Source organism: Pogoniulus pusillus, chromosome 18, assembly GCF_015220805.1.
Source record: "Pogoniulus pusillus isolate bPogPus1 chromosome 18, bPogPus1.pri, whole genome shotgun sequence".
In the NCBI taxonomy this organism is placed as follows: Eukaryota; Metazoa; Chordata; class Aves; order Piciformes; family Lybiidae; genus Pogoniulus; species Pogoniulus pusillus.
This window is the reverse complement of record NC_087281.1, coordinates 13,204,143-13,221,515: the sequence shown is the minus strand read 5'-3', so window position 1 is coordinate 13,221,515 and position 17,373 is coordinate 13,204,143. Positions and strand designations below refer to the sequence as shown.

Genomic DNA, 17,373 nt, shown 5'->3' with positions numbered 1-17,373 from the left:
TCCTATGCAAAACATTGCACTACCATGTAATCGTGGCTGTAATTCAGATTAGTTCCCTAAGTAGATGGGACAATTAGGCAAAGATCAAATTGCTGCAGGGGAAAATGCAGTTATTCATGCTATATTTGCACTTCTCTGCCCAGTTCTCACTCAGGTCTAATTTCTTACTACATGTTAAATTATCCTTTCCCTCTAGCATAAATTAGTCTATGTAATATCAGCATATTGTAAACTGTAAGTTTTTTTTTCCTGAAGCTTTTCCATTTTCAGTGTTCTACTGAAAAGTATTTTATCTACAATTGTAGATAAATATGAAGGTAATGATTACCAGTTAATAACTAGAAGCAGATAGAGAAATGTCAACAGAAGCATAACCTGTGAGATTACAAGGGGCCATTGGAATGAAAATGATTGTCATCACCAGAATTTTGTTAAGGATGGTAGAGGGTCAGAGGAGGGGAGGAGAGGGGAGGATACAACTGAAAACTATTTTGACTGTATTTATTCTGAAGAAAGCATTCCACTTTTTCTCTGTGAAATGAGCTTCATTGTGAATCTTTCATCTGAGCTTCTTAAAATCTACCTCAACACATCCATTATTGAATCAAGCAGAAAATTAAGAAGCATTTTGAGTTTCCTACCAAAGAAAACACAACAACTTTCAGAAATCTGTAAGTCCTTTGCAAAATGTAGCCTCTGTTCATTCTGCAGCTTGCCCAAAAACATATGAATTTGTTCAGATAAAAGGTGTCACTCCCCAACCAAACTCAGACCTGATTTGCTGTTCAGATACAGGCCTTTGATCACAACTCTTTCTTATTCAGTTTTTAATTTTCAGGCGCCTCTGCACTTCCTGATCTCAGGCCTCACAGGAAATGGAAGTACCAAAATACTGTGAAAACGGTTCTCCCGGTGGTGAAACTGGTCTGGCTGCAGGAATGGAAACACTAGCAAAGTCTTGAGTGAGCCAGATATTGAAAAGGTTCATAGCCAGATCTACAAACCAAGAGGATTCAGATAGCTTTTGGATAACAGCTAAACCTTTGGAGGCTCCTCAAAATGAACCAAACCTCCAAGTCTGCCAGCTGTCAAGGAACACACCCAGCTGTTCCTTGAGGTATTCAATGGGTGACAGGAGAAGGATGAAAGCTTCACAACTGGCCAAAATATGCACTACCTACATATTTTTTTTTTTACCTTTGCCCTGCTCTTACCTTCCCGTTCATATTCACTTCTACTCTTCACTGCTGGTTTTAAAATATTATGGGTATTCAGTCAACCTGACATCTCCATTACACCTTCCATATTATGAGGTATACATTCGTGTTCTCTGCATGCAAGAAAATTACTTCTAACCCCTGGTCAAAATTTTTACTGACTCTTTCATTAATAACTCTGAGAGATTTTAGTTTAATTTTGTCTGTCTTTAATGAATCATAGAATCAATCAGGTTGGAAGAGACCTCCAAGATCATCCAGTCCAACCTAGCACCCAGCCCTATTCAGACAACTAGACCATGGCACCAACTGTCTCAGCCAGTCTTCTTCAGAACAACTCCAGGGGTGGTGACTCCACCACCTCCCTGGGCAGCCCATTCCAATGCCAATTACTCTCTCTGCCAACAACTTCCTCCTAACATCCAGACCTCCCCTGGCACAACTTGAGACTGTGTCCCCTTCTTCTGTTGCCTGGCAGAAGAGACCAACCCCCACCTGGCTACAGCCTCCCTTCAAGTAGTTGCAGGCAGTAACGAGATCACCCCTGAGCCTCCTCTTCTCCAGAGAAGTGTCTTGAGAGTTTATTGCAAGGAAGCATTGTTGAAAGTGTTTTATTTTCAGAGCTGATGTACTCTTGGTTGTACCAATGCCTATTTGCAATAACAATGCTGTTAGGATCTGGAGCCACTTACAGTTTTATTTACAGTCTTGGTTTTTCAGTCACAATTAGAGTAAATTTTCCAAATGTTTGGATTTGCAGGCGCCATCCAAGAGGGTCCTAAACTTGGAAAACTTTGGCTATGTTTAGCTTCCCTTTACTGAACTACCTTAGCAGTCTGTCTTACATTGATGAGTGTTGTGGAAGCTATCCAGAGAATTAAATGCTACTGAATGCTCACAAAGCCTGTGGCAAAGAGAAAAAGAAAACAATTGTTCCCTGAATTTCCAGCCTCTGATGAAAGAAACTTTTAACAGGCAGAGGTGTTCATTTCAAGATGCCATTTCAAACAGACTTTCCTCCTTTGTACAATCTAAGACCAATATTGCATTGAGAAGGGCACATGGCTTAGCAAGACTTTTAAAGAATAAAATTAAATAGTTTGTGGTATGCTATAAGTCATCAAGATTTTAAAATAAGAAACACTTGTGTCCTGTTTTTTGCACAACCACATGCACACACATAACACCAAAGCTGAGAGAAAAGCTAAGATGATGGTTCCAAAAGTACAGCATAAACAATGTCAAAGTGTGGTTGTAAGTACAGTGTGCTAGTTTGAGGCTAATTGGAATATTTTGGTGAGAGAAATTAGATTATAGGCTGTGAAAAGGAAACAATGGTGATGTCTACTTTACTCACAGGCTCACTAAAACACAGATTAAGACCAGTAGGTCTCTGTTGCAGCTACTGTCTGTACCTTTCTCCCTGGCCTGCTTTCTGTGTAACTAATCCTTCTACTTTCTAACTTCCCTGGACGATCCTCCAAACTCACCTTGAATGTAAGGCAAAATCTGAGTTAAGGTAGAGGGGTGGAAAGAAGGTGGAATGGTGATTGGGAGCTCCTCCTGGGGACTCTGGTTTCTGGGAGGGCTGTTGTGTTTCTATATCACTGTTAACTTGTATATTTCTGTCTATAGCTGTAAATACTGTAAATAGCTGCTTGTATATTGTGCTAAGCTGTATATTTAAAGCTTCATTCCTTAACCTTCAGCTTGGCTGAGTCTAGTCTGGGTGATTTCATAAGAGTGGGGGAGGGCAGGTAACACCCAAACCATCACACACAGTGATAACAAACTCACTTCTTAGAGGAAGAGAATGAACTTTCTTTAAAGCGTGGTGTTTCAAAGCAAAACTACCTACATCCTCAAGATATGACTATTACCCTCATACAATATGACAACAAAACTGAGCTCTCATGGGTTTCATACATGCAAAAGGAATGGGTGCATTTTGCAGAGTAGAGTAAAAATGCAAAATTGCAAAAGCATTACAAGAATTGCAAATTAACTGTCCTTCCACAAACAAGATAAAAGGACAAGGCTACTTCAGATATTTTCTGGAATCTAAGAATGTTTTACGTTACTGTTTGACATAAGGGGAGAAAAAAGCAGCAGAAGCCAAATTGGCTAGAGTCCCCCCCAGATCTCATGGCTTCTTATGAGATGGCTCTCAGCTTACCTTCCCAGAATGAAAGCCATTGTTCTGTTGCCAATGTTTGTTTGTTTGAAATAACAATAAATATAATACTAAATAATGCTTTCTTCCCTCATGCATCCCTGTGGCTCAGTTGGAAACTCAGAACTGGAATAGGAATATTATATTTCCTCCCACTTTGTCAATTACTGCAATATGCTCCTACTCAGGAGACAAGAGTCCAGGAGCAACTTTAGGAAAGGCTGTTTTTTGATGACAAGAAGCCAAGATTGCTACAAACTCAAACTAGCTTTGGGCTATCTCTAAATAGACAAGAATTTAGAAACTCTTAGACCCTAGTGCATATCCTCACTCTGCAACAGAGATTCAGATGTGCATCTGCCCACTCCTCATGTCCCTCCTTCACCCTGGTATACAGAAAGGGACCTAAGTAATTTGACCCACCGTTTAGGTAGACAAGGACAGACTACAATACTTATACACTCACTTTAGACATAACCATGCAGGCCAGGGGAACAGACTCTTGACTGCCTGATGCATCTCAACTACCTGTTGACTGCTATGATGCATCCACTTGCCAGAAATTGTGCCAATGGCTATTATCAATATTGTAGAAGTCATATACTCATCAGTCCCTGCAGTTCTGCACTCATATAGGACTACTAGGCAGTCTGAAATCTCATGGAGGTGTTATTTGTGTGAAAACACTGTTATTTATTGCTACTGTACTGCTGCAAATCTTCCAACACTTGAAAATCACATATTGATCTGATCTATAGACATGGATGGCTGTTGTGTGTATTTCTGCATACAGGAAAAATGAGAATATTACTCCTAATTAGACGGTGACACAGCCCCACAAACTACTGGGAGTCTTCTCTGAAAGCAATATAAGCTCTGTTTCTGGAACTAGCAAAGACATAAAGACAAAACAGTCCAGGAATCAGTTCAGACAAATGAAAAACATAATGACAGGTGCTGATATTGCTCTCCTTACCCAGCCATCATTCAGTTTGTAACTCAGAACCCAGAGTTGTTCAACATCCAGGCAAGAAAAATAATATGTGATCTATGCAGTCACCTTTTGGAAAATCACCTTAACTTCAGAGCTGCTGTTGCTAGAGGGAACTTTAATTTTGTTATCACATCATTGTTAACGTTTGTCTTATGGCAGATCTACCATTACAGCTAAGGAAACTGTCCCCCTGACATGGATACCACCTATCAAACTGCATATATGCATGACAAGGTGATGCCATCACAGATGTGAACACTTTCCTCATAATCACCCCAGTTCTCATGAAAAATGGTAAAATCTGCTCTGTCCAAATGGCCTCTGGTTACTTCTGAAAATACCAGTCTTTCTTTCCCATTCTTCCACACAAATAAAAACAAAGTCTTCATCTGATGTGTGGAAATGAACAGTAGTTCTCCATCACCACACACTGGCATGGCAGGTTAAAAAAAAGCTGTGCATTTTCTTGGTCTTTCTACACAGCCTAAGTTTGATTTTCCTTATAATTATCTAGATACTATCTATGAACATTTGAGAATAGTTTCACAGTCTCTGAGCTATAAGCAAAATGTCTGTAGGAGTAAAGAATGACTTTGTTCTGTGGTATTTGTTGTTGTAATAGCATTGGTTGGTTGTTGTTGTTTAAATAAGGAAGTATACAAATAGTAAGACTGCCCTATTCAAAGTTTAGTCTTGTGGGAAGATGTAAAAAGTATGTGTGCATGAGTTTGTGTGTCCTTTCGTTCCTGCAGGTGTCGGGGTGTCAATCACCAACGTTATATGGTTTAGTAATCACATGGGGTAGCTGCCTCTTTAAGAGCGCTCTTAGAAGAGCACAGGCAGCAGGAAAAACTACATGGGCTCACTATCTACAGTCCTCTATGAACAAGGGCATCTAGCTATCCCAGGTTGCCCAGAGAAGTGCTAGAAGTCCCATGCTTGAAAAATTCCAGGTCAGGTTGGGTGGGGCTCTGAGCAACCTGATCTAGTTGAAGATGCAAGCAGCAACAGAACAACGGAATGCAGTCTCAAGGAGTGCTGGTGGAGGTCTAGGCTGGATGTTAGGAGGAAGATGTTGCCAGAGAGAGTGACTGGCATTGGAATGGGCTGCCCAGGGAGGTGGTGGAGTCACCATCCCTGGAGGTGTTCAAGGCTGAGGCACTTAGTGCCATGGTCTAGTTGACTGAATAGGGCTGGGTGCTAGGTTGGACTGGATGATCTTGGAGTCTCTTTCAACCTAGTTGATTCTATGTCCCTGCTCACTGCAGGCATGCTGGACTGAATGATCTTTAAAGGTCCCTTCCAACCCAAACCAGTGTGCATGTGCATGCCCAGCAAAATGTTGAGGTTTAATTCAGTCATAAAGCTTAAAGTCTCCAAAGTCATTACTGTTTTGGTAGCAAAGGCAGAGATTCCACCAAGATTGACTGTTGTGGTCACGGTTCATAAAGATTCACACTACTATAAAGTACAGAAATGAACATTACACACTCTGGAAGGGCGAAAGAGGGACTTCAGACATCTCTCAGCTAACAGTGAAATCAAATACATCTGCATGAGTCTATGACATTTCATGTTTAAGGAGTTTGCCCAAGTGCCCTGGACAGATTTTTCTTCTCTTCTGTAAGGCAGGAAACCACTCACTGAATGACAGCTATATTCAGCAGTGATTTATGCACATCTGCTAAATGGCAGTTATGTATCATTGAAAGATACTAGAGCAGTTACTAATATTTTGTATTTGGACATATTAAGCTTTAGTATAATTTTTTTATTTGCTTCCATGCTAATAATTAGAACTTTGTTAAGTACTGAAGAAAGAACATGTAATCTCTTGCAAATTCTGAATAGACAGATTCTGATTTGTGAAACTGAAATTGGAATTAAATTGCAGGGTTAACCTGTATATATATATATTATCTGACAGTTTAAGGGTGCTTCAAATGAGGTTCTTAAGTAAAAGACAAAATTCACTTTACTGTTTCTGTCTTACACTTTCAAATGGCAGACACTATAAAATTCACTTGGAGCAAACTTACTCTTTTAAAACTTTCAACTGGCAGCTCTTAATCTACAAATCATTTAAAGAAAAAAAAAATGGACAAGAAGGCAAAACTTTTTCTGAAGAATTTCAGGTATGAACAGCTCAGCCATCCCCCACTGCCATTTCCTCTTGACCTGTCCCTACAACCTCTTATTCAAAAAGTACTGGAGAGAAAGAGAGAGAGAAAGAGAGAGGAGAGAGAAAAAGAGAGAAAAATGAGAAATTTTTACAGAAATGTTCTGAAAGACTGCAACAAAAACAGTGTCTATTTCCCTTTCCAACTGCCTGTATCTTTAGCATAGTAAACTCTAAGGGGCACAGCCCTCAGCAAAACACTTTAAAACGGCTTGAAAGGGGTACTCACTGCCCGTTATGTTTACTCAAGCACTTGTTTAGAAACACATTTAAGGAAAATGTTTTTTATTTCTACAGATTGCATTAATCACAGCTTTGCAAACACTGCAAGCTCTACAAGAAGATGGACTAAGCCATTAGCTGCAAACCTCAGGTCTGGGCTACAGAAGTGGTTATGGCTTATTTAGCAAGTCTAATGAATTGGCTGACCCATCTCTATGCGGAGTTCCATGTTAGGCATCACAGAGCCCGAAATAGCGAATAAGCCTTGTTTCATGTTGCTTCATAATTAAGAATAAAGTAAAATTGGTCAGTCCAAGCCGGTCCAGAAGCAGACCTCACTGCAGCATCATTCCTTTCCGAGCAAATAAAAGCATTAACATTGGCCCGAGCTCTGCGGAGACCCGCAGTAAACTCACACTTCGCTCCCACCGGCCGCGCTCTGCCCCGCAGAAACGCGACGGGGCGGCAGTGCCGGCTGCTCACCCCGCCGCGCCCGCGTTACCGGACACGCTGCAGTGGTGTTGCCCTTCTCAACTTGGACTCCATCTGTCGCCCAAAGCTCAGCTGCCCTTTTGCCGGCAGCTGAGCTTGGGGGGACGCATCGGCTCAGGTGCGCATCGGAAAACCGATCCGCCGGGCGCGTAGCGGCCAGCAGCAGGGCGGCCTTACCGTGAGGGCGGAGAGCTTCTGGGCTGGCACGGCAGGGAGCAGCTCCGGCAGCAGCAGCAGCAACGGCACCCACATCCTGAGGCGGCGGCGGCGGCGCGGACACACTGCGGCTTCAGGAAGCGGAGGAGGGGGACTTTCCTTGGGATGTCGCTCCCCGCTTCGACGCCTGTTTTGGCTCCTTTTCAACTGCTCCCACTGGGAGGTCTCAGCGCAGGCCCTCAAAGTTTCTTTTTCTCCACCCCTTTAAATTTGGGGACAGGAGTATGGCAGAGAAGTGGCAGTTTCTCCCTCTCTCTGTGTCCCTCCCTCTATGGTGGAGAGTCAGCCCCGGCTCGGAGATGCTCCACAGCCTGTGCTCTCCTGGCGCCCTCCTGCCCCACCGGCAGTGTCGTGGGGGATCCGCTGGACCCCGACGCCTCCCCGGGGGCGCTGCCCCTCCCTCCGCCTCGGACGGGCTGCTGCCTAGCCTTGGGGGTCTCTTTCTGTCCTCCCCAGACTCGACTTCCCCGTGACGGAGGAAGCGGGAGGGAAAGACTGAGACTGGAATCGAGGACCCTTCGCACCACTCCTCCGGTGTCCGCTGACAGCGGGGCGCCGCGGGAGGCTGGCGTTGTGCGACCTCACCGAGCTGCTCTTCCCCTTTTCCTCTTATCCTCCCCCACCCCTCCCCAGGCCGGCCTCCGCTTTCTCCTCCCAGACCCACAGAACCTCGCTGGAAAACCCTCCCCGGTACTCCCGAGGGGACGCCGGCTTACTTACCCGTAGGGCTCATTCCACCGACGCCCCGCTTCCCCCCGCCTTCTGATGAATCAACAAGTACAAATACTGGAAGGTCCTGGTATGGGGGGGGTGAGACGCGCCCCAACCCTACGGGCTGCTACACCCCGATCCCCTCCCGGTGCGCCCCGGCCGTGGCCCTGTCGCCCTCCCGGTGCGCCGCTCCGCTCCGCCCGCCGCGCGCTCCGCACGGGGCGGGAGCAGCGGCTGAGGCAGGCAGAGCTCTGGCGGGGGCCAAAGCAGGGCAGCGGTGGGGCGCAGGGCCGCGGGCGAGGGTCACTGGGGACTTCCAGACCCTCTGGCACGGCGGGGAATGGGGACTGCTTCCCCGGGAGGTGCAGGTCCCTGCGAGGCTGTCGCAACCCGTGCCGTAAATGCCAGGTGAAAACTTCCTTCTGGCAGTTCGGCGAGATTTAACTTATCTTTTAGGAACCAGGTGGAGGTACTTTGCTGTTTCCTGCTGTGAACCACCCGAAGATCCCCTCTTTGCGACTGCTAAAGGATGCTTTTATTGCAATTTTGTCGATGGAGGAGTCCTCTGCTTCTTCTCTCAGACCTGCTGCCAGCCTGCAGAGGTCCCCACGGGTGCTGCCAGGGAGTTTGAAGCTCTCAGGGCTTGCTTTATTCCTAGGGTGTGTGTATCTGTGGACGTGAATGGATTTTAGGGTGGCTGCACACTCCCAGCACGCAAGTGACTTTTTTTCCCCAAACATAGATCTGACCTTGCAGGCTCATCACACCCTGGTAGTCACTCACGGGCTCAGAAAGGGCTCAGGATGGAGCACAGTGGAGGACACATGCTGCATGCACGCTGAGCCAAGGCTGAGAGGAACACATAGAGTCGAATGCCCTATTTGAGACATCCACTGCTGACTTTTCCAGATCCCACGATGTTCAAAGCAGGCAGCCAACAATGTCACAGCTTCTCCAGGTCTCAAGTGAGCACCCAGAGTCATGAGAAAGCTCTTTTTTTTTCCAAAAGTGGTTTTTTTTTAATAACAACTCAGTACAACATACGTGCATGCGTGTGAGTGGCCTGTGGTATCTCCTGCTCTTTTTTTTAATGGGGAGAAGGATAATACCAAAGCTATCATACAGCATTGTCCAGATCAAAACATGTTTGAGACGTTTCTCTGCACCATGGAGATCTCCATCAGTCTCAGACTAACAGCACGTCACACAGAGATAGCAGACTGCTTTTCCCTGCAGTAGGCAGTGTGAGACATTTATCAGCCCTTTCCACTCAAGGGGGTGATGGTGCAACTTGGCAATATTGATGTCTCTGTCAGAGCCTGAGGGACCTTTGTTCTTGTGGTGGTGACTCCAGCCTCTTTCGTACCTCAGCGTTACCTCCTGTGTGTTCCTCATCCCATTTTCTTCTCATCAAACCTCTCATTCTCATTGCCTTATCAATGCAGACAGTTTCACCTCTCCAGAATCATCTTCCCAGTCCTCTTCCACCTCCACCAGCCTGTCTCCCAGTTCAAGTCCAAGTCCTCTTCATCACAGTGCAGCCCTTCAGCCTTCCATGTCTGTTTTCCCTACTGCCATGCTCTTGGTAGCTTGCTATCCCCATGGCTCCTTTGCCTACAGCTCAGCGCCCTCCCAAGCACTGCTGCATGCAGCTGGACCAAGGTGGACAGTCCATTTGCTTGCAGTTCATCTGGCAGAATAAACCCACAGAACAGCTTGGATTTGACACTGCAGAGAAAATTCCGTGCTCAGAACAGATGAGAAATGTACCTAATAAAAAAACAAGCTGTAGGTTTTTGAGAGTTTATAACTTAGGCAAATTTGAGTGGATTTCCACAGAGTTTGGCAATAACCAAAAGGACAGAACTCTAGGGGGTGGGGGGGAAAGCCTGAAGTCCAGAAAGCATTGTGGGTTTAAAATAAAGCTGCCTTGCTGAAATATGCACTGTTCTTTTGTCTATTATCCTTTAACTGGCTTTTTTTTTTTCTCAAGAGACTATACTGCTTAAAATTTCTTCTTCCTTTTCTTTGCCGCATATCCCAGAAGATAGTTTGGCCTAACATAAATGTTTTTTAAAGGAAATGTGAGACCAAGTGATAAAAACTGGCAAGGTTTAGGCAACTGAAACCAGTGTTTTGTAATGTAAAAGACAGAGTGATCTTAAGGCAGAGCTTTCAGCCACCACCATGGTGGCAAGGAGCCTACCTGCCTCTAAGAACTTACAGTCTGATTAGATAAGGGATATAAAAAGGGAAAGAAGCTGGAGAAGAACTATGAGCAAAAGGGCATTATGTCTCTACTATAGACTTGTTCAGGTTGGATTAAAATCCTGTGGAAGGTTGGCCATGCTGCATTAATTTTAAGAGGATTGTTCTATAAGGATCTGGAAAATCCCGTGAGAAAGGAAGAATTATCTGGCTCTTAACTATCAAGGCTACAGCAAGCAAATCCTGTTAGGTTTCAGTGCACTAGATCCAAGATGTGTTAACTGGCTGGAGTATCAAAGTGTTTAGAAGTCTGCTTCTGGTAGCAGAATCAAGCTCTGTTTGTCAGGGGATAATGCAATTTTTCAGACAGACACTCTTTTTCTCTTACGGATTCCTGGCATCTTCCTTCAAAGAATTACTGAGCAAACCCCATTTTCTCACCTGCTTTTCAAGTTTGCTGTTTTCCAGTCAGTGCATGCATTCTGCAGCCTTGCTCGAGGCTTAATTAATTAACTCTTAATTAATTAACTCTTATTTAGTGTTTGGGAAAATAATGGGAAATAATATTATAAAATATAAAAGAGTCAGACTGTTCTTGTGATACTTAGGGAATATGCAAGCACTTACAGATACACAAAGTACAGAACAGTTATTTCTTCACTGAGTGGATAGAGCCTACTTTTCTCTCTCCTGTGTTTCTATAATACTGAGCATCATGAGGTCCTGGCCAGAGACAAAGACTGATTTGGCCTGTAGCAAGTAATAACAAAATATAAGTAATTGTTTGATTTTTTCTACTTGAAAAGACTAAACACTTAGCTTCTTAGAAACAAAGGTGCCAAATCAAAACCAACTTCCATCAGCGGCAAGTCTCCCATGACTTTAGTATGACTACTAAAAGCTCACAAATGGCAACCTGAGACTCCAGTCCTGTATTCACAGGTTTTCACACTTGACTTCGTTCCTTGATTAGGAAGAGTGTGTCCAGCAGATCAAGGGAGGTTCTCCTCCCCCTCTACTCTGCCCTGGTGAGACCCTATCTTGAGTACTGTGTTCAGTTTTGGGCTCCCCAGTTTAAGAGGGACAGGGATCTGCTAGAGAGGGTCCAGTGGAGGGCTACGAGCATGATTAAGGGGACTAGAGGGCATGGCTTATGAGGAGAGGCTGAGAGACTTGGGGCTTTTTAGTCTGGAAAAGAGAAGACTTAGAGGGGATTTGATAAATGTTTATAAGTATATGAGGGCTGGCCAGGAGACAGCGAGCAGGCTCTGCTCACTGCTCCCTGGGATAGGACAAGGAGCAATGGGTGTAAGTTGCAGCACAAGAGGTTCTGCCTCAACACAAGGGGGAACTTCTTTACTCTAAGGGTGACAGAGCACTGGAACAGGCTCCCCAGAGAGGTTGTGGAGTCTCCGTCTCTGGAGCCTTTCAAGGCCTGTCTGGATGTGTTCCTCTGTGATCTGTGTTAGATAGGATTGTCCTGCTCTGGCAAGGGGGGTTGGATTGATGATCTCCTTGGGTTCCTTCCAACCCCTAACATCCTGTGATCTGTGATCCTGTGATGTGGGTGATATCCCATATATACCATATGTTTAAAGAAATAATAAAACCCTCTGCTGACTTACTTGGTGTTTGCTACGAGTAGTAGAGCAAATGGAGTCCAAGAGACAAGTCAGATTTTGTGGGACTTCTTAAGCAAAAATTCAGAATGACTCATTCATTTACTTACTTCTTTGAGTAGAAAGTTGTTTTTTTGTAAACCTTTTCAACATACAGGTTTTCAGCACAGCTATGACCAAGCAGCTGATGACTGAGCTGTGCTCTGTGCCTCATGGAATGTAGGGTGGAATTCTTTTTTAAGTATTTATGGGAAACAGAGGCTGAGATTCTGTTTTGGGAGAGCTAGAAAGGTTAGCCAAACCCTCATCCCAAAACACCAAGGCCCACGCATTATTAGATCATTAAAAATAAAGTCATCAAACTAACCTTTTAGAAAGGGGACAGAATGTGTAAGTCAAGTCACAGTTGTGGAGGGACAGACTTCTGTGTGGCTGGTTGTCCTTGGGAAAAACAGATACCTTTGTAAAGTGTCATCCTTCAATTAGACTTTCCAGTTTCAACATGCTGCATTTTCCTTGATTAGAGCTTACTGTGTGGAGTTTTATCACACTTTAGTGAGCAGCCAGTATGAGGAAGAGGGCTTAACCTTCAAGGCAACAACAACAACAATCAAAAAACACCCTGCTCTGCATTTTGTGGGGTGAGACCAGTGCTAGTACCTTTCCATCTGCCAGAAACAGCTCTGCTGTGCTCTCCTCCATCACCTAACACCAGTATACTCTTTAGGCTTCTCAGAAATCTGCTTGCTGTAATACACTGAGATGCATTGATGCTGACTGACTAACTCACCTTGCACTACATCACCTTCCAGGATCACCATAGCTCTGTGGCCAGAGTTGTTCCTCTTTTGCTGAAGTGTAGAACCAGGGATGGTGTGGTTTGGAACAGGACCAAATACAGAAGTTGAAAAAAGAAAATAAGTTTGGCAAGAAAGATGTGAGCACAAGTAAAGGGAAGAAAAAGAAGAAGAAAGAAGAAGAAAGAAGAAGAAAGAAGAAGAAGAATGAGCCATGGTGTGGAGAATGTCATCTGGAGAAGCCACATCTGGGTAAAGATACATTCATCCCCAATGCTTATCATGAGATTTACACCAATCATGAAAATCAAACAACTATTACGTGAAGTGAAATACCAGATGTAAAATGCTTTTCTGACAACCAGTGGAGTATCTGAAGTGACAGAGAATGCAGGAGAAAATCAGAACATAACACCAGAAGGTGTAAATCATAAGATAGCTCTGACATCGTTGTGCATTTGTATGTACAATATGCTTATCTCCTATTATTATTTTTTCCTTTCCTTCATCAGATGTATTTTGCTACTGCAGCCTGCTTCCTCTGTCTTCTGGAGAATGTTCTCTATACTTGCAAATAAAGAAAGGAACAAAGATTTTGAATGTGAAGGCACAGAAATTCTTATTGGGAAGATGCTGGGCAGCTATTAGAGATGTGCTACTTCAGCATCCCATATGCACTGCTTCTCAGAATAATAGGAAGAGGCTTGGTTTAGTGTTAAATGAAAATGCTTTGACAGGGAAAGGTTGGATGTTGGAAGGAAGTTCTTTACTGAGCGGGCAGTCAGGCACTGGAACAGGCTGCTCAAGGAGGTGGTGCAGTTTCCATCCCAGGGGGTGTTTAAAAGGAAAGTGGATGTGGTGCTTGAGGCTATGGTCTGGTGATTAAGGATGCTGGGATGAAGGTTGGACTGGATGATCCTGATGGTCCTTTCCAACCATAGCGATTGATAGTGATGAGATGTTGTGCTGAGGGATTTGGTTTAGTCAAGGACTTGTCAGTGTGAGACTGATGATAGGACTCCATGATCTCAGTGCCAAAATCATGCCAGAGCCACACCATCACCACAAGCAGAGATCAACACAGGACAGGATCAGGTCAAAGTTGCCTGAGCAGGCCAGGCCTTGTCCCTTCCCACACTGTTCCTGCCTCATAGGTAAATGTCTTTGAATCCTTATTGGCTTTGGTCTTACAGGATCACAGGATGTTAGGAGTTGGAAGAAACCCAAGATTATCAAGTCCAACCTCCTGCCAGAGCAGAACAATACTATGTAACACAGATCACAGAGGAACACATCCAGACAGGCCTTGAAAGTCTCCATAGAAGGAGACCTCACAACCTCTCTGGGGAGCCTGTCCCAGTGCTCTGTGACCCTTACAATAAAGAAGTTGCCCCTTGTGTTGAGGCAGAACCTCCTGCGCTGCAGCTTACGTCCATTGCTCCTTGTCCCTGTCTCCAAGGCTATTACTCTTGCACCTTTTGCAGAGATGGCTTTTAAGAACTTAGAAAGTAGAAAGCAATCAGGCATAGAGAAATCATTCTCTACCCTTTATCATATTCCTTCCTTCCCTCTCATCATGAGAGGCCCTCAATGACTATCCAAGGAAAGACAGAAAAGATTGTGTGTGCCAGATGAAAAAAAAAACAACTCATGACTATCCAACAAAAGCCTCATCTGCATGGGTGAGATAATGGAAATATGAGCAAGAAGGTGGAGAGGATTCTACAACTAAGGGAGAGCAGGAATGGCTTCTCAATAGGCCTTATGGTGCTGCAGGTCTGCAGCAGATGCTCTCAAACACTTCTCAAGTGCTTCTGAGGGTAGAGACAGAGGAGCAGGCACTTCTGATGGGAAAGTGGAAATACCAGCATGCTGTGGTCTGTAAAAATTACTATGCTTGACCTAGCCAAAACCTAATTTGCAACGGGTAGCTGTGGTTTTTAGTCCATTGAGAGTCATCTTTTCTTACCAAGCTCTCTTCAGAATGAGGAAGAAGTTAAAAACCATAGTGCAACAAGCTCAGTTAAACCTTCAAGAAAAAAAGAATTCCATAGTTTGGGGGAAACATTTGATTCTCTTTGTGTTTATGATTCTTGTTGGCTTGTTTTGCCCAGCTGGTAAGTACAGGTACATTCTCATAGATACTGTGGCAGTAGTGGAAGAGCTGACTCTACCTCTCTGCTTTTAGTGACTACCTTTCTGCTTTTAATCAGTTCTTTTCTTTTTGGATTTATTCAATATTTCAGAGGCTGCAATTTTCATGGACTTCACAGTCTTACCAAAAGCCACTGGTTGCCTCTCATGCCGCTAGTTGTTCAGGTTTTTTTTTCTCTTCTTGGTTGTTTGTTTTTTTTTTTACTGACTACTAAACTAATTAACAGTCATAAACTTTGGAGAACATTGATAAGTGTCAAAGAGTCTTCAAAACTCTTTTAAAAGTCCTGCATTGTAATGTCAAAATCTCATTTGGGCATGTGTTGCTTCACCACGTCAGTGAAAAGATAATATGACTTTTGTTGTTGTTCTCAAGTGAAGCAAAAAGCAGCAAGTTTTGTGGGGTTTGACAAGCTGGTCATTGTTGTTAGCATTCCCCCTTAGGGTGAGTTCTTGGTGAGCTGCAGGCTCTGCGTGTCTCTGAGGCATACCAAGGTACAGTGCAAAGAGGGTGGCAATGAGACGAATTCATAGCAAGAACTAAGTGGGAAGACATCATGAACAATTAAATAAGAACCTGTCTGCTTAGATGAACAATTGAATCAGGAGCTGTCTGCTTAGATAAACAACCTGCAGTGCCTTTCCCAGTGTAGGGCTGACATTTGATGAAAAGCTCATTTCTCAGAGCTGAAGAAATACTTTCTTTCTCATTGTGGTTTTAAAACTCTGACAGGCTCCATAAGCATTAATCCATAAGGTGTTTGAAACGTTGTGCCTCAGCAAAGATCTGTTCAGGTTCTGTGGTTTGTGTTTATTTCTGTGGAGTGACTGTGGCATGAGAAGAAAGATTCTTGCTTTTCAAGTGTAAACACTGGCTAACTTGAGAGGCATAGATAGGAATTACACTAAATATTTAGTAAATGATTGGTTTCCACAGGGAGAACAAAGTATTTAGCATTGGAAGAAATTCAGAAATAAAAAGCAGGGAGAGAAGAATCCAGTAGTTTCATAACTATTTTTCTAACAAAGAATGTGAAACACTATCTGTAACTGGCACCTTGCAGCCCTTAGGTCATTTGGCCTTTCCTAAGCTTACCACAAAAGTTGATCAGAAATTCTTCAGAGAAATATGGATCTGCATGTTTGTGTCAGAAAAGCAGCCACTTTTTAGAAACTATACACTTCACAGGGCCACATCACTTGCAGTAAGACCCTTGTTGGGAAAGAATTTCTTAGGAACCAACAAGTGTTTCTGCTAAAAAACAGGCAAAGCTCTGCTCCTGAGGCTAGCCAAAAGGCTCCTGTTTCAGCTGGCCAGAGGTACAGGAGCCTCCTCTTCAAGATCCTCTGTTGCCTGACTGCCTCCCAGATCTCCCACCTCCCATCCTAACCACCAGTTCATCAAACTGTCCTGGAGAAGCTCTGACAGGTGAGCGCACAGGGGTGAAGCAGTCTTTCAGCTGCCAGCAGGCCCAAGGCTAGGGAAATGTTTTACTAGCAGAGAGACTCAGGTCTGATGCAGCTGCTTTGATCAGAGAAGAGACTTTTGGCTTCTGCATGCCAGTCTCAAGCAGCTGACTAACACAGAATCATAGAATCAACCAGGTTGGAAGAGGTCTCCAACATCATCCAGTCCAACCTTAGCACCCAGCCCTAACCAATCAACCAGACCATGGCACTAAGTGCCTCAGCCAGGCTTTGCTTCAACACCTCCAGGAGCAGCGACTCCACCACCTCCCTGGGCAGCCCATTCCAATGCCAATCACTCTCTCTGGCAACAACTTCCTCCTAACATCCAGCCTAGACCTCCCCTGGCACAACTTGAGACTGTGTCCCCTTCTTCTGTTGCTGGTTGCCTGGCAGAAGAGACCAACCCCCACCTGGCTACAGCCTCCCTTCAGGTAGTTGTAGACAGCAATGAAGTCCCCCTGAGCCTCCTCTTCTGCAGGCTGCACACCCCCAGCTCCCTCAGCCTCTCCTCACAGGGCTGTGTTCCAGGCCCCTCACCAGCTTTGTCACCCTTCTCTGGCCACATTCCAGTATCTCAACATCTCTCTTGAATTGAGGAGCCCAGAACTGAGTCACTCTTCCTGGAAGAATTTTTTGCTGGTATTCTGTCTCAGGATAAGAAAAACAAAACAAAATAAAACCCCAACCAACCAAATCAAACCAAAACAAACCCCCAAAACCAACCAAAAAAAGCCTTGCAGCTCTGTTGGCAAAAACTGCTTGGGTTACCAGGATGTATTATTTCATCCTTGGAGCCAGTGAAGTGCCAGGAGCTGCACCACCCCTCGGGGGTTTATTGATATAAAAATTCCAGCAGAGCTATACTTGTAAGCTCTTCCTAGTGTACACTAAGCCTGTGAAAAAGAGTATTTGAGCACATTT

The 17,373-nt window shown here is 44.3% G+C and overlaps 1 protein-coding gene across 7 annotated transcripts in view; it reads right to left on the bottom strand.

The window, feature by feature from the left end:
• Positions 1-17,373, bottom strand: part of SMOC2 (SPARC related modular calcium binding 2) — a 161,802-nt gene that overhangs the window by 129,299 nt on the left and 15,130 nt on the right. For 4 of the 7 annotated variants that reach the window (XM_064158445.1, XM_064158449.1, XM_064158451.1 and 1 more), the window contains exons 3-4: positions 8,214-9,974; positions 7,455-7,695 (exon numbers count right to left, since the gene is read on the bottom strand). In XM_064158445.1, the coding sequence (XP_064014515.1) occupies positions 7,455-7,529 (75 nt within the window). In that variant the 5' untranslated portion in view covers positions 7,530-7,695; positions 8,214-9,974. Of the gene's footprint in view, positions 1-7,454; positions 8,089-8,213; positions 9,975-17,373 lie in introns of those variants that run through there. The other 3 variants (XM_064158447.1, XM_064158446.1, XM_064158448.1) reach the window with 3 other exon arrangements.